The sequence below is a fragment of the Hypomesus nipponensis genome, chromosome 16, assembly GCF_054491055.1.
Source record: "Hypomesus nipponensis isolate SF chromosome 16, ASM5449105v1, whole genome shotgun sequence".
Classification (NCBI taxonomy): Eukaryota; Metazoa; Chordata; class Actinopteri; order Osmeriformes; family Osmeridae; genus Hypomesus; species Hypomesus nipponensis.
This window is the reverse complement of record NC_140376.1, coordinates 492,337-515,835: the sequence shown is the minus strand read 5'-3', so window position 1 is coordinate 515,835 and position 23,499 is coordinate 492,337. Positions and strand designations below refer to the sequence as shown.

The following is a 23,499-nucleotide window of genomic DNA, read 5'->3' as shown; positions in this document are numbered from 1 at the left end:
GGGAGGAGGGCCGCAGTCTGGCCCTGGGGAACACACACACAGCTTAGCAACACACCATTTTACACTGTGACACAACAACCTCGTAGGCATGGCAACCACAGTGAGTGTGTGTGTTGGTGTCGGATGTCCCAGCAGCATGACTTGTCTTGTGACCTGTCTATCTACACTATATATGTATACAGTATATATCTATACAGTTTATATCTATACAGTATATATCTATACAGTATATATCTATACAGTATATATCTATACACCATATATTTATACACCATATATTTATACACCATATATCTATACACTATATATCTTCAGCTTCGTGACATGTAGTAGCTGTGTCGACCGGCTGATTGAGGGTGATGTGTGATTGGCTCACCTGTGGCGGTGTGGGTGGAGTGTCTGACCTCACAGTGGCGCCCAGTGAAGCCAGCGGAACACTCACACTTGTACTTCCCGATGTAGTGGAAGCAGACGCCTCCGTTCATACAGGGGCTGGACACACAGGGGTCAGGCTTTCCTGGACACACACACCAACGCACCTGTCAGGCACAGTGTGTCTGTGTCTGTGTCTGTGTGTGTGTGTGTATGTGTCTGTGTGTGTGTGTGTGTGTACTCACCCACTTCACAGTGCTTCCCTGTGAACCTGTAGGAGCACACACAGTGGTAGTTGCCCTCGGCCTCCTTGCAGGAGGCTCCGTTACGACATGGGGCAGAGGCACAGGCGTTCCTGACTGGAGACACACACACACACTCTCTTGGTCTTCCATGGTATTACAGTATTACACTGTGGTTTACAGTATTCTCCACTGTTCCTCTGGTCTACCTTTCTCACAGTTCTTGCCACGGTATCCGTGTTTGCACTCGCAGCTGTACCCTCCGTCTCGCTCGTAGCACAAGCCTCCATTCTGACACGGGCCGGACTCACAGACGGATCGAGGCTGTACTGAAAAACACACACACACCCTTGACTGTGTTCTATCACACTGGAGGGAGAGAGAGAGAGACAGAGGGAGAGACAGAGACAGGGAGAGAGAGACAGAGAGAGAGAGACAGAGAGAGAGACAGAGGGAGAGACAGAGACATGGAGAGAGAGAGAGAGAGACAGGGAGAGAGAGACAGAGAGAGAGAGACAGGGAGAGACAGGGAGAGAGAGAGACAGAGGGAGAGACAGAGACAGGGAGAGAGAGACAGAGAGAAACAGAGACAGAGAGAGAGAGTGAAGGAGAGAGAAGAACAACTGTTATGTAGTGAACATCTTGACATCCATGTGTTTGTATTTGCTCTGGATTAGAGCGTCTGCTAAATGACTAAATGTGTATTTGTTTTCTGACGAGTGAACGGGCTTGACCACTTTTTCTACAGGTTTAATTCCAGAGGTCAAAGGTCAGGGTTAAGTTAGTGTCAGGCTCTTACCATAAGGGTAGGGGTGGGGGTCCAGCTCCAGCACACCTGTATGGCAGGTACACAGGTAGGTTCCTCCATACTCCAGACAGGGACCTCCATCTGGACACGGCCTGCTGTTACTGCAGGGGGTCTGGGTCACCTCTGGAGGAAGGGGGAGGGAAGAGGAGAGGAGGAGGAGGAGGAGGAGGAGGAGGAGGAGGAGAGAGAGAGAGAAAGAGAGAGAGAGAGAGAGAGAGAGAGAGAGAGAGAGAGAGAGAGAGAGGGAGGGAGGGAGGGAGGGAGGGAGGGAGGGAGGAGGAGGAGGAGGAGGAGGAGGAGGAGGAGGAGGAGGAGGAGGAGGAGGAGGAGGAGGAGGAAGAGGAAGAGGAAGAGGAAGAGGAAGAGGAGGAGGAAGAGGATGAGAGGGGAGGAGAGGAGAGGAGGAGCGGAGGAGAGGAGAGAAGGGAGGAGAGGACAGAAGGGAGGAGAGGATATTTTTAAACAGATGCAACTTTTACCATTCCAAAGTATTTTTCTTCCATTTCCAAGATAACGTTTGAGGCCACATCGACTCCGTGGGCGACAGAACTGAAATATGGAATCAGAGACACAAGATTCACCAAGAATGTGTCTGTTTCCAGTTACTCTGCTGGCCATGGGAATATGACACCTGATACCCACCAAGTTGGCAGTACAGCCCTGTGTAGCCAGAGGGGCATTCACAAGTTCCATTCAAGTCCAAACACAGCCCTCCATTCTGGCACAGACACTCCTCTATGGATGCAGAAAGAGGGAGAGGGAGAGGGAGAGGGAGAGGGAGAGGGAGAGGGAGAGGGAGAGGGAGAGGGAGAGGGAGAGGGAGAGGGAGAGGGAGAGGGAGAGGGAGAGGGAGAGGGAGAGGGAGAGGGAGAGGGAGAGGGAGAGGGAGAGGGAGAGGGAGAGGGAGAGGGAGAGGGAGAGGGGGAGGGAGAGGGAGAGGGAGAGGGAGAGAGGGTGGGGGGAGAGATAGAGAGGAGAGAGCAAGAGAAGGTTCAAAGCAGGCAAAGGCCACATGATAGTGGTTTAAAGAGGTAGCTCTAGATATCCTTGTTGTACATGTAAATACACACGTTTATCAGAGGGTTAAACATCCCAGTATGTATAGATGGACAACATATGTGCTGTGTTTCAGATGTGTAAGAGGCTCTTTCATTCTATAATATAAACTGCTTATTGATTCATGGCCATTTCTCTTTCCCACAGCCAACCCGCCCTCCCTTTCCCTCCCCTGCCCTTAGTTTAGAGGACCAGATGATTCCAGATGATTAGCAGTCCAAGAGCCTCATGGAACTTCAGATTGGAAGAATGTTTTTAAATTCCTCTGCTTCCTAATTGCAAACCTGGATCAAAGGAGCGTGTCGAAGACCGACTCGTGCGTCGGCCTCCTCAAGGCTCGGCTCTCTGCTATGAAACACGCTCTCTGGTCAGAACTGGTGGTAGTCGTAGCCCCCCCAGGGCCAGTAATGGGTTGTTAATGAGCTGAAGCCTCTTACTGGTCGTCTGAGGAGAGGGCTTTGATGTGAGGCGATTAGGTACTGGTGAACCCTCTACCTCCTTATGTGAGCTGGAGGAGGAGTAGAAGGAGGACAGGGAGGAGGAGAGGGGGGAGGAGAGGGAGGAGGAGAGGGAGGGAGGAGGAAGAGGAGAGGGAGGAGGGGGAGGAGGAGAGGTGGGAGGAGGGGGAGGAGGAGAGGTAGGAGAGAGGAGAGGGAGGAGGAGGAAGAGGAGAGGTAGGAAGAGGAGGAGGAGAAAAGGGAGGAGAGAGAGGAGAAGGAGAAGGAGGAGGAGAGGTAGGAGAAGGAGGAGCAGAAGGAGCAGGCTCTGTTTTCCACTGTGCTGTCCAAGTGAGCCAGGCAGGAAGGTATTTGGGAGATTTAAGAGAGTCTGTGTAAGCAGGGATAGTTATTTCAGCTCAAGGGTGAGGAGTTGCATGGCTCACATACTATTAAAGAGGTTTTAGAGGGTGGGGAGGGGGTGGGGGGGTTCAGGGAGTGGGGGTGGGGGGGTTCAGGGGGTGGGGGTTCAGGGTGGGGAGGTGGGGGGGTTCAGGGTGGGGGGTTCAGGGTGGGGAGGTGGGGGGTTCAGGGTGGGGGGGTTCAGGGTGGGGAGGTGGGGGGTTCAGGGTGGGGAGGTGGGGGGGTTCAGGGTGGGGGGGTTCAGGGTGGGGAGGTGGAGGGTTCAGGGTGGGGAGGTGGGGGGTTCAGGGTGGGGGGGTTCAGGGTGGGGAGGTGGGGGGTTCAGGGTGGGGAGGTGGAGGGTTCAGGGTGGGGAGGTGGAGGGTTCAGGGTGGAGGGTTCAGGGTGGGGGGGTTCAGGGTGGGGAGGTGGAGGGTTCAGGGTGGGGAGGTGGAGGGTTCAGGGTGGAGGGTTCAGGGTGGGGGGGTTCAGGGTGGGGAGGTGGAGGGTTCAGGGTGGGGAGGTGGAGGGTTCAGGGTGGGGAGGTGGAGGGTTCAGGGTGGAGGGTTCAGGGTGGGGGGGTTCAGGGTGGGGAGGTGGAGGGTTCAGGGTGGGGAGGTGGAGGGTTCAGGGTGGGGAGGTGGAGGGTTCAGGGTGGAGGGTTCAGGGTGGGGGGGTTCAGGGTGGGGAGGTGGAGGGTTCAGGGTGGAGGGTTCAGGGTGGAGGGTTCAGGGTGGGGGGGTTCAGGGTGGGGAGGTGGAGGTGGAGGGTTCAGGGTGGAGGGTTCAGGGTGGAGGGTTCAGGGTGGGGAGGTGCTTGCGGTGATCAGCCTCACTGGGTAAAAACAGCTTTGCAGAAGCCTCTGGCTGAAAAACACACTGGGCATTCTTCAAAACAGACAGACTTTAATGTGGTCAGAGAACAAGCAAAGCTAGTAACATAACATTACTGAGTCCTCCTGCCTGAACCTGTTCAACTACAAACTTGTTTCATGTGTTTTTCCCCAAAGGGAGGGGAGAATACTACATACTATTTGCAAAGCATAATACTATTAGAGCTGTTCTGTGGACAAATTGGCTTGTGGTTATGCTGCAGCTGTTCTCTGCTGGCGAAAGCTTTGAGGGGTTTTCAGAGTAGGATTCTGTGATTCTGATTCAGTTAGATTCAGTGATTTAGAGTCAGGGTAAGAATTTGAATCAGAGTCAGAGTGTGCGACCACGCATATCTCTTCAGTCCTGCTTGATAAAACAACCTGAATACCAAACATGGACGCGACTCGTAAAAGAGCCCTTTCAAGTCTAGACAAAGCACTTCCCCTTGTTGGTGCACTAATAAAACGTGCCATAAACTAATTACTCTCCACATCAAGCGGCTGTTGTTTCCAGGTTCCTGTAGTAAACAGAGCCTCTGTTTGATAGTTACAATCCTCAACATCAACAGCCCCTCCTCCACAGCTCCTCGCTAACTTCCTGTTACGCTGCCAACTTCTTGTTACGCTGCCAACTTCCTGTTACGCTGCCAACTTCCTGTTACGCTGCCAACTTCCTATTACGTCGCCAACTCCTGGTCTGAGGGGTTTCGGGGACAGGTACGTAGGTGGAGCTCAGGGAACTGCAGAAGAGTCTACGTTGCTTTGGAGAAGAACACCTTCTAAATGAAGACATTAAGTTACGTGTAGCTGGTCACATTACCTTCACACTTGTCACCATAGAAACCGGGGTTGCATGTACAGTTGTAGCTGCCAGGGCTCCTGTAGAGACAGGTCTGCCTGGGCCCACACCCCTCTCCTCCACACAACGCTGGGGATGACAGGAAGTTAGGCTAGGTGACTGGACAGGTAGTACACAGGAAGTAGGTGACTAGACAGGAAGTTGACAGGAAATACATCCCAGCACTCAAGGACACCGTACAGGGTGCATAAGACATTTAACAACATCTGAATAGCTAGCCCACCATTCTGATTTATGGTCCAACTTCCTGTTCATTTACAACAGTCACAAATCCTCAACCAACACATGAAGTTAAGCCGAACAGACTTATTTAATAAAATGTGCTTTATTTTCTTTGAAAAGTTTGTTCTGAGGAGTGGTGGTGAGATGTTTCCATCCATGTTTTCCTTGGGAGAGAGCAGCGCCTGGTGAACCCAGAGACAGCCTGGCCTACAGGGGTTAGACTTCAGATACCTGCTCCTACCTGTTTGATTTTCAGCTTGACTGGAGGATGAATTCACCTGCACCGCAACCAGCTCTGGGAAAGAACCATGACAACGTTTTAGGCCACAGTTGTTCAGTCATGAGGAACATGGGCCTCAGGACTCCAGCACATTCATAACACACACACAGACACAAACACACAGACACACACACACACACACAGACACAGACACACACACAGAGACACACACACACACACACAGACACACACACACACAGACACACAGACACACACACAGAGACACACACACACACACACAGACACACACACACACAGACACACAGACACAGACACACACACACAGACACACACACACAGACACACACACACTCAGGTCTCTGCCGTCGTTCCTGCTCTGGCTCACCCAGCTGTCTCATTACTTTGGTCTGGAGAGAGACCAGCCAACCACCCGCTACGGAGAAAGACCAGCCAACCACCCGCTACGGAGAGAGACCAGACAACCACCCGCTACGGAGAGAGACCAGCCAACCACCCGCTACATAGAGAGACCAGCCAACCACCCGCTACATAGAGAGACCAGCCAACCACCCGCTACATAGAGAGACCAGCCAACCACCCGCTACATAGAGAGACCAGCCAACCACCCGCTACGGAGAGAGACCAGCCAACCACCCGCTACGGAGAGAGACCAGCCAACCACCCCGGAAACAGAAGATTCCGCCAAACCGTTTCACAAACACACCAGGGGCCCAGCGCAATTGACTTTGTCAACGACGCAAGTATCATTCCTAGTTTGCACTCGACGCAAAGCGGACTTTTCCCTCCACAGATGCACGTCGGTAAATTAGGGAGTGACTTTGGGCTCCCGGGGGCAGTTCAGTGAAAAAAGGAGGCAAAAACGTTCCATTGTCTTATTTTGCAGTTTCAGAAAAACAATTCCGCCACTGACCAGGAAAAACATAAGCTGTGTCTACTACCGCGCACTTGTGCACTTCGAGCACTTTGAGCACTGACTTTCAGTGCTTCGGGCACTTCACTCACAAAACCAGAAGAATTCAGTCGCCCTAAATGGGCGCCAACTTGGCTACATAGCGGTAGAGGAGGAGCCCTTTCAGCAGCTTTTTCCACTTGGGGTGGAGAAGCGCGTTCATTTTGTCAGGTTTCGCGGGTGTCGCAAGCAGATTTGCGTCCGTCACTTCCGCCAAGTATTTAACGTAAGTGTTCCATTCCAGACAGCACTTATCAGCGACAGAGTGCACTGAATATGGAAGTGCACTATTTTGTAGTGCACTGTATTGCAGTGTACTTTGGAAAGTGCGCGGTAGTAGACACAGCCCATAGTCTAAAGTCAATGGCGCGTTGTTCAGATGCTATTTTAAGGGCGCAAGCTTGGTCCGTGCGCACTGCTGGCGAGGCCAGGGTCTTCTTTCTGCAAAGCTACATTACATTTTTGATTTTAATTAGATTTATAGCGTGTTACATTTCTTCAATGATTATAAAAAGATTTTCATGAGAAATCTCTATGTATGTGAACTTGATTTGTAACAATTGTGGCAATTTCCTCCCAAGTCTGTTTAATCCAAGCTAATTTGGGTTTCTTCTCCCATCTCCATCAGAATCTGAATTTGGTTTATTCGCCATGAAGCTTATGTTACACAAACACAGAATTTATTGTGGCAGGAAGGTGCAAACAATAAACATATACGGGTCTTAAATTAAGTTAAAAAGTACAATAGTTAAACAAATTCTAAGAACTAAACAATTTAAAAATGTAACAATTTAAAAATAAAAATATGTATAATAATAAGAATAAGAATTTGAAAGAGCAGCATGAGCGGGAAATTTAGTGCAATGAGAAAACTGCTCTGCCTTTCCCATACAAAGTCACTTCTCTATCTGTTACGGCCCTGATGAGAACTTCGGTCTCCTCGGCTGTGAACCGCTCCTGGCGTGCGCCTGGCAAATCCGCCGTTATAATGGCAATCCACCATGGAACAAGCGCTGCTCTTAAAGCGAATGTGAGATGATGCTCTGATTGGTTTATTGCACGTTACGCCCAAACCACACCCATTAGTAATGTAGCTACTTGGACCAACCCATTTTAGATTTGCGGCAGGTGCAAAGTCATTTATCCTGCCGGCAAAATAGCAACCGCGCCGAAGTCCCGCCCACAAAGTTACTTGCGCTTTGATACTTGTTTCAGATCGTTAAAATAGGGCCCCAGGTCACGCAGGAGCAGAGGGCAGGACAGTCACCTGTTCCGCTGACGCCCAGACAGATTTAGTGTCTGTCCGGGTTTGAAAGCGTTTGTGTATCTTTCCTGAAGCCAATCAGAGGAGAGGAAGTAGGCCAGCTGAATATATCAACATTTTCAACTGTGGGGTGTTTTGTTTTTACATGAGGGGATATTAAAACATGCTGAAAGTAGAGAGACAGGGAGGGAAAGATGGAGAGAGAGTGTGTGTGTGTGTGTGTGTGTGTGTGTGTAAGAGAGAAGTACGAGAAGAGGGATAGAGAGAAAGAAAAGGAGAGAGGGAGAGAGAGAGAAACCGAGAGCAGGAGAGAGGGATTTGGACTAGCTGCCCCTGGTCAGTGTCCAAACCAAGCAGGCCAGTCCAGTGTGGTGAGGGCTCAACTGTCTCACAGTGTGTCCCTGTGAAGCGAGCAGGACAGCTGCAGGTGTATCCATCCACCTGGTCCGCACACATGCCTCCATTCACACATGGCTGGGACGCACACTCGTCCAGGTCTGCTGGTGCAAACACAGCACAGCCCTGTTACTGCAGCCTGCCTCCTCCATCAGGAGCCTGTTACTGCAGCCTGCCTCCTCCATCAGGAGCCCTGTTACTGCAGCCTGCCTCCTCCATCAGGAGCCCTGTTACTGCAGCCTGCCTCCTCCATCAGGAGCCTGTTACTGCAGCCTGCCTCCATCAGGAGCCTGTTACTGGAGCCTGCCTCCTCCATCAGGAGCCTGTTACTGCAGCCTGCCTCCATCAGGAGCCTGTTACTGGAGCCTGCCTCCTCCATCAGGAGCCTGTTACTGCAGCCTGCCTCCATCAGGAGCCTGTTACTGCAGCCTGCCTCCATCAGGAGCCTGTTACTGCAGCCTGCCTCCTCCATCAGGGGCTTCATGAAGATAAACAGTGACATGGTGGGAGTCTGTCAGCTGGCCTTTCCAGCCAGACAGTCACCAGCATGGTGTCCTAACCTCATCCTGAGCTGGCCTGGATTAAATAGGTGGACTTCCCTTCTGAAGGGGTGAGGTTTCAGAGACCAGGTGTCCGGTATTAGGAGTAATCTGTTTCTCATGTAGAAACAGAGGTGCATGAGATGTACCGGCCCCATGGCTGGAATCCCCCATGAGGTTAGTGTTTCATCAGGACCCACTCACATGGGGAGCTGTACAGAGTACAGCTGGGCAGTACAGAGAGCAGTTGGATGAAAATCTAACTGTAGTGAACTCTCCTGGTAACTCTCCTGGTAACTCTGCTGGTACAGTACCTCTCCTGGTAACTCTGCTGGTACAGTACCTCTCCTGGTAACTCTGCTGGTACAGTACCTCTCCCTGTAACTCTGCTGATACAGTACCTCTCCTGGTAACTCTGCTGGTACAGTAACTCTCCTGGTAACTCTGCTGGTACAGTAACTCTCCTGGTAGCTCTGCTGGTACAGTACCTCTCCCTGTAACTCTGCTGGTACAGTACCTCTCCCTGTAACTCTGTTGGTACAGTACCTCTCCTGGTAACTCTGCTGGTACAGTAACTCTCCTGGTAACTCTGCTGGTACAGTAACTCTCCTGGTAGCTCTGCTGGTACAGTACCTCTCCCTGTAACTCTGCTGGTACAGTACCTCTCCTGGTAGCTCTGCTGGTACAGTAACTCTCCTGGTAGCTCTGCTGGTACAGTACCTCTCCCTGTAACTGTGCTGGTACAGTAACTCTCCTGGTAGCTCTGCTGGTACAGTACCTCTCCCTTTAACTCTGCTGGTACAGTACCTCTCCTGGTAACTCTGCTGGTACAGTAACTCTCCTGGTAGCTCTGCTGGTACAGTACCTCTCCCTGTAACTCTCTCGATAAGGCCCCAGTGCTGTACTTTGTGACCCAGGAACGAGAGTTTGGGAGAGAAAAAAACCCGCTTGGGAATTTGTTTGCAAATCACTTCAACTGTGACCTTCCCTGGGAGCTGTTTAGCGGAGCTGGCTCGGAGTCAGGACATCTGTCAGAAGACTAGGAGGAGGCAGCAGGCTGGGACCATGGCCCCCCTCAGAGAAGCCCCCACCCCTGGACACCACCAAGACCCCCTGCTGTCTCACCCTCCTGTCTCACCCTGCTGTCTCACCCTCCTGTCTCACCCTCACCCTCCTGTCTCACCCTCCAGTCTCATCCTCCTGTCTCACCCTCACCCTCCTGTCTCACCCTCATGTCTCACCCTCCTGTCTCACCCTCCAGTCTCACCCTCCAGTCTCACCCTCCTGTCTCACCCTCACCCTCCTATCTCACCCTCCTGTCTCACTCTCCTGTCTCACCCTCCTGTCTCACCCTCACCCTCCTGTCTCACCCTCCGGTCTCACCCTCCTGTCTCACCCTCACACTCCTGTCTCACCCTCCTGTCTCACCCTCCTGTCTCACCCTCACCCCCCTGTCTCACCCTCCTGTCTCACCCTCACCCTCATGTCTTACCTTCCTGTCTTACCCCCCATCTCACCCTCTGGTCTCACCCACCTATCTCACACAGTGCTCCAGCATAGCCGCTCTCACAAACGCAGGTGAAGTTGGCGACAGCTTGCAGACAGCGCGCTCCGTTGAGGCAGGGCCCGTCTCTGCACTCGTCCATGTCTGCAGGCAACAGAGACACACAGAGACACACAGAGACACACAGAGACAGACAGAGACACACAGAGACACACAGAGGCGCTCAGGGGATATTTACTCAGCTGATTAATATATCCGCCGCTCTGCTCTCCTCACTCTGCAAATATGTGCTGCTGGCTGTGAAAGGTATTAGAGGGTTAGAGGAGGACTGATGCACCAGCAGAGCTGCTGTGGGAACTGAGACAGCACTCTCAGAGAGGGGGGAGGGAGGGGGGAGGGAGGGGGGGGAGGGGGGAGGGGGGGGGACAGCGAGAGACAAACTCAAGGGACAGACACAGAGAGAGACGAGGAGGGGGGACAGAGGGATGGGAAGAGAGAAAAAGAGGCAGAGAGACAGATATGGGGGAAAGATGTATTGAGACCTGATGGAGAATGATAAGATGAGTATAAACCACACAACACAGTAGTACAGCCTTGTATCATAAGTACCTGTTACCTGTTTAGAAAGTCAAGCTCAGGCCTTCTCACTGGAACCAGGGCACAGCATGTCCCTGTCTGTCTGTCTGTCTGTCTGTCTGAAGGGGAGGAGTGTCCTACCTGTCTCACCATGACCCTGTCTGTCTGTCTGAAGGGGAGGATTGTCCTACCTGTCTCACCATGACCCTGTCTGTCTGTCTGTCTGAAGGGGAGGAGTGTCCTACCTGTCTCACCATGACCCTGTCTGTCTGTCTGTCTGAAGGGGAGGAGTGTCCTACCTGTCTCACACAGCGTCCCTGTGTAGCCCAGAGGACAGCGACAGCTGAAGGCGTTCACCTGGTCTTCACAAGACCCTGCATTCTGGCATGGGAAGGAGGCACATTCATCCACGTCTAGAGAGACAGGAGAGAGGGAGAGAGGGGGTGAGAGAGGGGGAGAGAGGGTGAGAGAGGGAGAGAGGGAGAGAGGGAGAGAGGGGGTGAGAGAGGGTGAGAGAGGGAGAGAGGGAGAGAGGGAGAGAGGGGGTGAGAGAGGGTGAGAGAGAGAGAGAGGGAGAGAGGGAGAGAGGGGGTGAGAGAGGGTGAGAGAGGGAGAGCGGGAGAGAGGGGGTGAGAGAGGGTGAGAGGGGGTGAGAGAGGGAGAGAGAGGGGGAGAGAGGGGGAGAGAGAGGGTGAGAGAGGGAGAGAGAGGGGGAGAGAGAGGGTGAGAGAGGGAGAGAGAGGGGGAGAGAGGGAGAGAGGGGGTGAGAGAGGGTGAGAGAGGGAGAGAGAGGGGGAGAGAGAGGGTGAGAGAGGGAGAGAGAGGGGGAGAGAGGGGGAGAGAGAGGGTGAGAGGGGGTGAGAGAGGGAGAGAGAGGGTGAGAGGGGGTGAGAGAGGGTGAGAGAGGGGGAGAGAGAGGGTGAGAGAGGGAGAGAGAGGGGGAGAGAGAGGGTGAGAGAGGGAGAGAGAGGGGGAGAGAGGGAGAGAGGGGGTGAGAGAGGGTGAGAGAGGGAGAGAGAGGGGGAGAGAGAGGGTGAGAGAGGGAGAGAGAGGGGGAGAGAGAGGGTGAGAGAGGGAGAGAGAGGGGGAGAGAGGGGGAGAGAGGGGGTGAGAGGGGGTGAGAGAGGGAGAGAGAGGGAGAGAGAGGGTGAGAGGGGGTGAGAGAGGGTGAGAGAGGGGGAGAGAGAGGGTGAGAGAGGGAGAGAGAGGGGGAGAGAGAGGGTGAGAGGGGGTGAGAGAGGGAGAGAGAGGGAGAGAGAGGGTGAGAGAGGGAGAGAGAGGGGGAGAGAGAGGGTGAGAGAGGGAGAGAGAGGGGGAGAGAGGGGGAGAGAGGTGGTGAGAGGGGGTGAGAGAGGGAGAGAGAGGGAGAGAGAGGGTGAGAGGGGGTGAGAGAGGGTGAGAGAGGGGGAGAGAGAGGGTGAGAGAGGGAGAGAGAGGGGGAGAGAGAGGGTGAGAGAGGGAGAGAGAGGGGGAGAGAGGGAGAGAGGGGGTGAGAGAGGGTGAGAGAGGGAGAGAGAGGGGGAGAGAGAGGGTGAGGGAGAGGGAGAGAGAGGGGGAGAGAGGGGGAGAGAGAGGGTGAGAGGGGGTGAGAGAGGGAGAGAGAGGGTGAGAGGGGGTGAGAGAGGGTGAGAGAGGGGGAGAGAGAGGGTGAGAGAGGGAGAGAGAGGGGGAGAGAGAGGGTGAGAGAGGGAGAGAGAGGGGGAGAGAGGGAGAAAGGGGGTGAGAGAGGGTGAGAGAGGGAGAGAGAGGGGGAGAGAGAGGGTGAGAGAGGGAGAGAGAGGGGGAGAGAGGGGGAGAGAGAGGGTGAGAGAGGGAGAGAGAGGGGGAGAGAGGGGGAGAGAGGGTGAGAGAGGGTGAGAGAGGGAGAGAGAGGGGGAGAGAGGGTGAGAGAGGGAGAGCGGGAGAGAGGGGGTGAGAGAGGGAGAGAGAGGGTGAGAGAGGGTGAGAGAGAGAGAGGGGGTGAGAGAGGGTGAGAGAGGGAGAGAGAGGGTGAGAGAGAGAGAGGGGGTGAGAGAGGGTGAGAGAGGGAGAGAGAGGGTGAGAGAGGGTGAGAGAGGGAGAGAGAGGGGGAGAGAGGGTGAGAGAGGGAGAGAGAGGGGGAGAGAGGGTGAGAGAGGGAGAGCGGGAGAGAGGGGGTGAGAGAGGGTGAGAGAGAGAGAGGGGGTGAGAGAGGGTGAGAGAGGGAGAGAGAGGGTGAGAGAGGGTGAGAGAGGGAGAGAGAGGGGGAGAGAGAGGGTGAGAGAGGGAGAGAGGGAGAGAGGGGGTGAGAGAGGGGGAGAGAGGGAGAGAGAGGGGGAGAGGGGAGAGAGGGAGAGAGAGAGGGTGAGAGAGGGAGAGAGAGGGGGAGAGAGAGGGTGAGAGAGGGAGAGAGAGGGGGAGAGAGGGAGAGAGGGGGTGAGAGAGGGAGAGAGGGGGTGAGAGAGGGTGAGAGAGGGAGAGAGAGGGGGAGAGAGAGGGTGAGAGAGGGAGAGAGAGGGGGAGAGAGGGGGAGAGAGAGGGTGAGAGAGGGAGAGAGAGGGGGAGAGAGGGGGAGAGAGGGTGAGAGAGGGTGAGAGAGGGAGAGAGAGGGGGAGAGAGGGTGAGAGAGGGAGAGCGGGAGAGAGGGGGTGAGAGAGGGTGAGAGAGAGAGAGGGGGTGAGAGAGGGTGAGAGAGGGAGAGAGAGGGTGAGAGAGGGTGAGAGAGGGAGAGAGAGGGGGAGAGAGGGTGAGAGAGGGAGAGAGAGGGTGAGAGAGGGTGAGAGAGGGAGAGCGGGAGAGAGGGGGTGAGAGAGGGTGAGAGAGAGAGAGGGGGTGAGAGAGGGTGAGAGAGGGAGAGAGAGGGTGAGAGAGGGTGAGAGAGGGAGAGAGAGGGGGAGAGAGAGGGTGAGAGAGGGAGAGAGGGAGAGAGGGGGTGAGAGAGGGGGAGAGAGGGAGAGAGAGGGGGAGAGACAGGGTGAGAGAGGGAGAGAGGGAGAGAGGGGGTGAGAGAGGGAGAGAGAGGGAGAGAGAGGGAGAGAGAGGGTGAGAGAGGGAGAGAGGGAGAGAGGGGGTGAGAGAGGGTGAGAGAGGGAGAGAGAGGGGGTGAGAGAGGGTGAGAGGGAGAGAGGGGGTGAGAGAGGGTGAGAGAGGGAGAGAGAGGGGGAGAGAGGGGGTGAGAGAGGGTGAGAGAGGGAGAGAGAGGGGGAGAGAGAGGGGGAGAGAGAGGGGGAGAGGGGAGAGGGTGAGAGAGGGAGAGAGAGGGAGAGAGAGGGAGAGAGAGGGAGGGAGAGAGAGAGGGGGTGAGAGAGGGTGAGAGAGGGAGAGAGAGGGGGAGAGACAGGGTGAGAGAGGGAGAGCGGGAGAGAGGGGGTAAGAGAGGGTGAGAGAGGGAGAGAGAGGGGGAGAGAGAGGGGGAGAGAGGGGGAGAGAGAGGGGGAGAGAGAGGGGGAGACGGTGAGAGAGGGAGAGAGAGGGAGAGAGAGGGAGAGAGAGGGAGGGAGAGAAGGGGAAGAGAGGGGGAGAGAGGGGGAGAGAGGGAGAGGGAGGGGAGAGAGAGGGGGAGAGAGGGAGAGAGGGTGAGAGAGGGTGAGAGAGGGGGAGAGAGAGATGGGAGAGAGAGGGGGAGAGAGGGGGAGTGGGGGAGACAGAGGGCGAGAGAGAGGGGGAAAGATGGTGAGAGAGGGGAGAGAGAGGGTGAGAGAGGGGAGAGAGAGGGTGAGAGAGGAGGAGAGAGGGGGAGAGAGAGGTGGAGAGAGAGGGAGAAGAGAAGGGGAGAGAGGGGAGAGAGAGAGGGAGAGAGAGGGGGAAAGAAAGGGGAGAGAGAGGGTGAGAGAGGGGAGAGAGAGGAGAGAGAGGGGAGAGAGGGGGAGAGAGGGGAGAGAGAGGGGGAGAGAGGGGAGAGAGAGGGGGAGAGAGGGGAGAGAGGGTGAGAGAGGTGGCCTCAGATGGCCAAGGAGGAGGCTACAGTGTGGAGACACTGTGTACATGCAGGGTAGAGATGACTTCAGAGGTGGCGATAAAGAGTCCTGCTGAAGGCCTGGCAGAGTTCTGCTGGGTGTATTACAAGCAGATGGGACTGAAGGAAATATCTTATGGGGTTGTCCCTTGGCAAATCAGGTGGAATCCAGCTTTTACAAGCTGACATCCTCTTTCCTGGCTGATGAGGACCGGAGGGCTGGGAAGGGCTGATGTATATAGGACCCAGACCCAGACCCAGACCCAGACCCAGACCCAGACCCAGACCCAGACCCAGACCCAGACCCAGACCCAGACCCAGACCCAGACCCAGACCAGACCCAGACCCAGAACAAGTGATGGAGGAGAGGGCGGGGCGGGGCCTGCTCCCAGGACTGACCTATCTGACAGCGCCTGCCGGTGAACCCGGCCAGGCAGGAGCAGGTGAAGGAGGGGTTTCCTGGGATGCAGTCATCGATGCAGCGGCCTCCGTTCTCACATGGCCGCAGGTGGAGGCACACCGAGGCTGTGGCAACAACAAAAGACTTTAACAAGCCGTAGCTTCACACAACACTGAGCACAAGCAAACTGCTGATCTGCTCTCCCCCACATCATCAATATCGTACCGGAATCGTTGCAGCCGCCCACCTCCACCTGGGCGTGGTCAATGCGGAACACCCATCGCCCGGGGTAACCCACGTTGGTGGTGCCCTCCACATCCACCACGTCCTCTGTCCTCGAGCCGGGGATGTTGAAGTAGCGCCTGCCGTCACCAGCGTTGAAACCTGCCTGGGAGGAGGGGAGGGGAGGGCAGGAGGCGAGGAAAATGGACTATCTGTTGCATTGAGACTACTTGGCAGTGTCACAGAAGGGTTCACAGGGGCCCCGAGACAGGCTCCTGGGTGATCCTACCTGGGCAGCGATGCCCCCCAGCCCTGCCAGGTTGCCCCCACTGCTAGCGTGCATGCCCGTGGTCCAGGAGACCAGGTGGTACTGGAAGATGGTGAAGGACAGGTCCCCATCGGTGATGAGAACCGCCTGGAAGGTGTTCACCTGTACAAGAGGGAGGGGTCAGAGAAGGTCCGACAGCTGTGTAGGTGTGTGTGTGTCTCTTGTGTGAGGGTTAGGGTTACAAATTCACACACACACTAACGCTATGCGGGTCAAAGTAGTGAACTGCTTGGCGAGGGGGATTCTCAGACTTAAAAACCTTACCCTAATCCTAACCCTTCATTCAGTCAGCGTTCATCCAGGAAGCTCACCGGAGTGACGGCGCTTCCTCCGAAGAAGGTCACCTGGTGCCAGGTGGCCACGAGGACCCAGTTGGCGCTGAACTCGGGGAACTCTGAGAAGTAAGTTCTGATGTGTGTGGAGGCCCTTTCCAGCATGTCGGGGGCCCTGCTCTCCCGGTAGAACACCCGGCCAGCCCGCCGGTTATCCACGTCAGCCCAGAAGGGAGCGAGCACTCTGCGGTCGCCAGCAATGGGGAACGCCACAGGCGTGAACTGTGACACCTCTCTCAGGAAGGAGACCAGGCCATTGTTGTTCACCTGGGGGTCAGGGGATGAGGAGGTGAGGGGAGAAGAGGAGAAGAGAGGTCAGGAGAGGTGAGGGGAGGAGAAGGAGAGGAGGAGAGGTGAGGAGAGGTAAGGAGGGGGGAGAAGAGGTGAGGAGAGAAGAGGAGAGGAGAGGTGAGGGGAAGGGAGAAAGGGAGGGGAAGGAAGGAGAGGATATGAAAGAGGAGAGAAGGATGGGGGGGATGAGGGGGGAGGACAGGGGGAGGAAGGGGGAGAGGCTCCAAAGCGGATGTTTGATCCCCTTGAAGAACAAAGAAGTTTTTTGTTCTTTGTTCTGCTGTCAGAAAAGAGATCTGTCAACATGGTCACCACCGTACACACACACACACTGTACACAAACATCCCATGCACACCTGCACAGGGCACTTAGACTCCCACAGCAGGAAGCTGAAACTGTCTTCAAAGAGCCCTGAAGCAGCTCCTGTTTGGGGCTCAGAGCTGCTCTCTAGGGAACACCAGGAGCTCTGTCCGCTCTGCAGCTGACACACACCAGGCTCAGAGCTGCTCTCTAGGGAACACCAGGAGCTCTGTCCGCTCTGCAGCTGACACACACCTGGCTCAGAGCTGCTCTCTAGGGAACACCAGGAGCTCTGTCCGCTCTGCAGCTGACACACACCACACCTGCTCTGTACAGCTCACCGCCAGTCACTCAGGGTTACTTGATTCATAATTAAGACTGGTCGTTAGAGATGTTTAATCAGTGTTGGCCCTGGAGGGTGTTAGGTGCTTCTCAGCACAAGGCAGGGCAGAGGGAGGACCTTCTGGAGCAGGATGGAAAGACTATCTGGCATGCTGCACCCAGGGCATCCATGTGAAAGGTCCTCATTCATGCCCTCCTCTCTGCCCACCCTCCCCTCTCTTTATCCTCCTCTCTCCCCCCTCTCTCTTTCTCCTCCTTCCCTCACTCCTCCTCTCTCCTTCGCCTCCTTCCCTCTCTCCTTCTCCTTCCCTCCCCCCCTTTTTGCTCCTCTCTCCTCCTCTCTCCTCCTCTCTCCCCGCCTCTCTTCTCCTCCTCCCCCTCTCTCATCCTCCTCTCTCTTTCACTTCCTTCCCTCTCTCCTTCTCCTTCCCTCTCTCCTCCTCTTTCCTCCTCTCTCTTTATCTTTTGCAGGTGCAAAGCCACTCTCCCTCCCTTCAGCTATACTGTTTCCTCTAATCACCGGGGTGACCTTTGACCCTCCATTCTCCGTCCTGCGTACCGTGCCAGTGACCAGGCAGAGTCAGACGAGCCGTGGACCCCCTCCCTCCCTCCTCCCGATCTGGAGACGCTGGTTGTGAAAACAGCAGAGGAAGTTATGTTTGGCTCAGTGAGGGGGCTAGGTTAATTACCCCACCGCAGTCTTCCCCTCTGCACTGTTCTGATGTGATGGGAACTGGGGTGGGGAAGGGGGGGGGGGTGAGGGGGGGTGAGGGCCACAAGCTGTGATTGGCACAAGGTGAGGGGGGAGGGGAGGGGGGAGGTGTGGGGTAAAGAAGGAGTAGCAAAAGCCATTCCTCTACCTCTATCTCTCTCTCCTTCTCTACCTCCATCTCTTCCGAAGTTTACGTACCCATAGTATAGTTAGACCACATATTTAAATGTAAGATTCTTATATGTTTACTGTATGCACCTTCCTGCCAAAGCAAATTCCTTGTCTGTGCAAACTTAATAAATCCCTTTCTGATTCTGATTCGGAATAACCTCTTCCCTCCACCACACTATTCAGGAAGGTTCTCTTCTCATAGACAGCCAAGGTTTCCTCTGCTGCTCTCTGAGGAGCAGAGTGGTTTATAGACTGACACCATCTCTGCTCTGGGCAGAGGTCAAGGCTGAAGCCCTGAGTGAGGAAGTCCCGGGGGATTCAGGTAAACGCTTGGCTGGAGCTTTCAGTCACACACTCCGGAGATCTGATGAAACACAGGGAGACTTACACACACACAAGTCACACACTCACACACCTGTTAGTGCTGTTGACTTTGACGTGGACTTGTTAAAGCACTCACACACACAGCTCAAAACAACACCAGAGGTGGTCGTCATCAACCACAAATTAATTGACCTTCGCTTGGTGAAAGGGATCTTAATGAATCGACTGTGTGTTTCACTCCTGTGAATCTCTCAAATCCTTCACCCATTCACACTCCATTCTCCTACGCACACACACGCGCATTCACACACAAGACAACACACAAACTCACACACGCACAACTGAAGCTTCAAGCCTGTGTAAGCATTGAGCTACTCGTACATGCTTTTTTTCTCGAGGACGAGGTTGTGTAAACGAGTGTTGCAGCTCTCAGGGTGAGCTTTAGCAGATGTTCAACTGAGGAGATCTGTGAGCCTGACAGGAGCCCCCCCTAACAGGCCCCCCAACACACAGCCCCCCCAGCCTAGCCCCCCCTGACACTTCCCCCCCAATCCTGTTAGTGCCTCATAAACGGTTGATTTCGAATGACCAGCCAGCACCACCCACGCCATGCTGTCTAGGGTTAGATAAGAACATGCTGATTCATCTGTTCTACTGAACATGAACACAACTGGACTGTAACTCTACAGTCACAACTGGACTGTAACTCTACAGTCACAACAGGACTGTAACTCTACAGTCACAACTGGACTGTAACTCTACAGTCACAACTGGACTGTAACTCTACAGTCACAACAGGACTGTAACTATACAGTCACAACTGGACTGTAACTATACAGTCACAACTGGACTGTAACTCTACAGTCACAACAGGACTGTAACTATACAGTCACAACTGGACTGTAACTCTACAGTCACAACTGGACTGTAACTCTACAGTCACAACAGGACTGTAACTATACAGTCACAACTGGACTGTAACTCTACAGTCACAACAGGACTGTACCTATACAGTCACAACTGGACTGTAACTCTACAGTCACAACAGGACTGTAACTCTACAGTCACAACTGGACTGTAACTCTACAGTCACAACAGGACTGTAACTCTACAGTCACAACTGGACTGTAACTCTACAGTCACAACAGGACTGGATGCTGTCAGTCATAGAATGCTTTCCTTCCATGCAGTACAGATAGAAATATGGAAATGTAGAAATGCAACATGTACACAATGTGGTTTAGTACTGTCCCTGTATCTACTGTATCTCTGTTCTTCTACCCAACATCTTCCAGTGACTTACAAACTCACTCAATTTAACCCCCTCCCTCCCTCCCCTAACCTTGGATGTTCCTCTGCCTACTTTGCGAGAGCCATCCATAAAATGAATTAATCCAAGGCCTGCATTGTTCGCAGCCCCTAAGACACTTTGCAGATGCATCTGTGTTCTGTTAAAGAGATGGCTGCTGCTTCAGATAGAACAGCTGGAGCGTCCACAGGGAGGAACCCTGCAGTGTTATCTGGGGGGAGGGGAGGCCGGGGGAGGAGGGGAGGCCGGGGGTGGAGGGGAGGCCGGGGGAGGAGGGGAGGCCGGGGGAGGAGGGGAGGCCGGGGGTGGAGGGGAGGCCGGGGGTGGAGGGGAGGCCGGGGGAGGGGGCTGGAGGAGGCTGGGGGAGGAGGGGAGGCCGGGGGAGGAGGGGAGGCCGGGGGAGGAGGGGAGGCCGGGGGTGGAGGGGAGGCCGGGGGAGGAGGGGAGGCCGGGGGAGGGGGCTGGAGGAGGCCGGGGGAGGGGGCTGGAGGAGGCCGGGGGGGAGGGGAGGCGGGGGGAGGAGGGGAGGCTGGGGGAGGAGGTCCCAGGAACATGTGAAAACTCCCAGACACAAACCACAACAAAGGGACAGAACCAGTTACTGGGAGACTGGACTGGGACTAGAGGTTACTAGGAGACAGGACTGGGACTAGAGGTTACTAAGGACTTTGTGTGTCCTAACATGTTAGAGTATGTTAGTCTCAGACACACAAAGGCACAGTCTGGTGTTTCCCAGCTGAGAGAGGGAGTAGGGTTAAGTCGTCCTCATGTAGACTAGAGCGATGCTTTCAGGTTCAGCTCTGGAGGGAAGCAGGTAGGATCCATCAGGATGCCCTCACACAGCTGAAGAGCCGCCTCACGTGACTCCTCAAACGACTCCTCTGCTTACATGCGGTCGTGCCTGGAGGCTTGGAATGTGCTCACAGGAATTGAAGCCGCTCCTGTTGCTCTGCCCTCACCTGCTTCAGACCAGCAGCTTGGCTTTGCCCTCACTACGCTGATGCAGCACATCGCACCCGGAGATGCTTGTCAAATCAACTGATATCAAATTACCTGCCCGGCCAACACTGTTGCCCTGGTGATATACTAGATAAATATGTGTACACTGTTTGCCCACAGGTTAAGTTGTTTTATTGTATGTCTTGTATTCTCTGGTCTACTTGTCTTTACTTTCGGGGAAGTCTGAAAATTAAGTATTTCAATCCATACCTCTTGAAATGTGACAATAAATCTGAATAGTCAAATCTGACCTGTGTTGACCTCAGGTGCCACAGCGTCATCCAGTCAGGAAGGCCTGTGGGTCACATGGTCACCCCGGCATTCTGGGAGTCTGTCTGTGTTCTGTGGCTGGTCTCACTGTAGGGGCACGTGTGTGTGTGTGTGTGTGCAAAAATGGGGGAGAGGGTGTGGGGGGTGGCGGTCCCTACATTGGGATAGTTACCTCACCACCTCACTCAACAGGCTTAGATTAGAAAGGTGACCTTTAAACTTGCCCATTGTTGCCATGGTATCTGAGCCCATACTGCCATTGTGTTTCAATAATGAGGAGGGAGGTGGGGGAGGAGGGGGGTGGTGGACAGGGGCGATGAGGGCAGCAGGAGTGATTACTACCAGAGCAGGTGATGCTGGTTAGATTACTACCAGAGCAGGTGATGCTGGTTAGATTACTACCAGAGAAGGTGATGCTGGTTAGATTACTACCAGAGCAGGTGATGCTGGTTAGATTACTACCAGAGCAGGTGATGCTGGTTAGAAGGACTCAGCTCCAGTGTTGCAGCTGAAGTGTGTTCATGACAGAACCACATCAAACACGATCTCTCTGTCTCCCCATCTAACCCTAACCCTAACCCTAACCCTCTCTGTCTCCCCATCTAACCCTAACCCTAACCCTAACCCATCTAACCCTAACCCTAACACGCTCTCTCTGTGGACTGCAGCCCCTCACAACCCATCTAACCCTAACCCAACCCTAACCTAACCCCATCCAACCCTAACCCCATCCAACCCTAACCCCATCTAACCCTAACCCCATCTACAACTAACCCCATCTACACCTAACCCCATCTACCCCCCCCCTCTACACCCCCCCTCCTCTACACCCCCCCCTCTACACCCTCTCCTCTACACCCCTCCCTCTACCCCCCCCCCTCTACACCCCTCCTCTACACCCCCCCCCTCTACACCCTCGGCCCTCCTTACCCCCTCTAACAGACCTGCCCTCAGATGCAGTAAAAACACTAACTGTGAGAGAGAAAGATTCTGCAATTACAGCAACTCCACTACCAACATTCATCTGTTAACCTCTCTTTCTCTCTCCTTTCCTGTCTCTCTCTCTCTCTCTCTCTCCTTCCCCCTCTCTCTTTCACTCTCCCTGCCTTGTCTCTCTCTTTGTGTGTGTATGCATGCTCACGTGAGAGTTCTAGAGTTGCAGAGAAAACAGATGTAAAGTCCTGAGAACCCCAGGACGGACCACAGGGGGCAGGGGTGTTATTCTACACCTGAAGTCTCACACACACACATGCACATGCACATGCACACACGCACACACACACACACACACATGCACACACACACACACACACACACACATGCACACACGCACACACTCTCTGACACAGGATGTTCTAATATCTGGCAGCGTACACAAACATTCATCTCCCCGAGGTTCTTATCCAACCAACACCATGTCAGTTTCCCCCTGTAGATACTGCCTCACTCAGTATCTCTCTCTCTCTCTCTCTCCCGCTCTCTCTCTCTCTCCTACACACACACACACACACACGCCGTCTGAAGCATCTGGTCTTGCATGAATGAATGAGCACATTCTCTTGCATAAGCAGTGTACTCACGTAGAGTCCTGTGTGCCGGTCTCCGAAGAAGGGGAACGCCTCGGAGATCTGCAGCAGCCCCGAGCCTCCGTCGTCCTGGGCGGGGGTCTGGGCGTCCCCCTGCTCCGGTCCGAAGGGGTAGAATTCCTCCAGGGGAACGGAGGGCTCTGCACGGGGCAGCAGGCCCAAGGAGAGCAGGGCCAACAGACAGAGGCAGGGCGATGGGGGGGACACCCCCAGCATGGCGAGGACGGGGGGATGGGGGGATGGAGGGATGGAGGGGTGGAGGGGTGGAGGGATGGAGGGGTGGAGGGGTGGAGGGGTGGACCTGAGACACCCAGAGGTCAGGACTGGACAGGTCACCTCCACCTCTCTGTCTTCTTCCGACTTGTGTCTCTGTCTCTCTGCTTCTGTCTTTCTCTGCTTTCTCCCTCTCTCTCTCTCCCTCTCTCTCTCTCCCTCTCTCTCTCTCTCTCTCTCTCTCTCTCTCTCTCTCTCTCCCTCTCTCTCTCTCTCTCCCTCTCACTCTCTTTTTCTCTCTCTCTCTGGGCTCCTGCCCCAGCTAGTTGTTCTGTGATTTGGAGTCGGGGGGATAGAGTCCTTGCATGGTGCTGCTGGTGCTGCTGCTGCTGTGTCGTTCCTTCTCCCACAGATGCAGTGAGGGAAAGAGTGAAAAAAAGGAGAGCAGAGTGATTCGGCCAGGGTTTTTTTTTTTTTTTACAATCCAGCGATTTGGTCCCTGATGGTTAGCTTAGAAATATCCTCAATAAAAGCTCTATTCTGCCTGCCAAAGGAGTTCTTTCAGCTCCGGCTCCACCCCCATGGGATTCACTACCTTGCATAATTAGAGCCAGCCGGCCAATGGCTAAGGGGAGGCTGGTAACTGGATAAGCACTAGGCGGAGCTATGATAATCAAAGAGCTGCTTTAAAGAAACCTCTGACAAGGCTTCCCCTCTCGCCTCAAACCTTCAGCTACCCTGCATGTTCCGCTATCTACGCAGCGTGTTCAGCGACACGCTAGCAACACGGACAGGGAACCTTCCCTCACTTACCAGGACAGACTTAACACACAGGAGGGAGAGCACAACGTATTCAGGTGAATCCTGACACAGGGAGGAACGGCAGCCAAACATTCTTGTGGTTTATAATCATATAATAAGTTCACCAATCATTTTAGACTTTTCCCTTTTCAAAGATAACATACCGGTTCCCAGCACAGCGGTTTTATAGCATCCTGATGGGTTTCACATCCAGTAGTTTTGTGCA

General features: G+C 54.4%; 1 protein-coding gene across 1 annotated transcript in view; it reads right to left on the bottom strand.

Moving 5' to 3' along the window:
• The window catches only part of sned1 (sushi, nidogen and EGF-like domains 1), a 30,448-nt gene extending 7,973 nt beyond the window's left edge, over positions 1–22,475 (bottom strand). The window contains 15 exon segments of the mRNA XM_084675433.1: positions 3–23; positions 377–517; positions 618–731; positions 824–943; positions 1,414–1,545; positions 2,065–2,157; positions 5,009–5,116; positions 5,511–5,564; positions 10,214–10,327; positions 11,059–11,172; positions 15,072–15,197; positions 15,298–15,460; positions 15,584–15,724; positions 15,934–16,221; positions 22,254–22,475. Coding sequence (XP_084531559.1) covers positions 3–23; positions 377–517; positions 618–731; positions 824–943; positions 1,414–1,545; positions 2,065–2,157; positions 5,009–5,116; positions 5,511–5,564; positions 10,214–10,327; positions 11,059–11,172; positions 15,072–15,197; positions 15,298–15,460; positions 15,584–15,724; positions 15,934–16,221; positions 22,254–22,475 — 1,951 coding nt within the window.
• Positions 22,476–23,499: the final 1,024 nt, after the last annotated feature.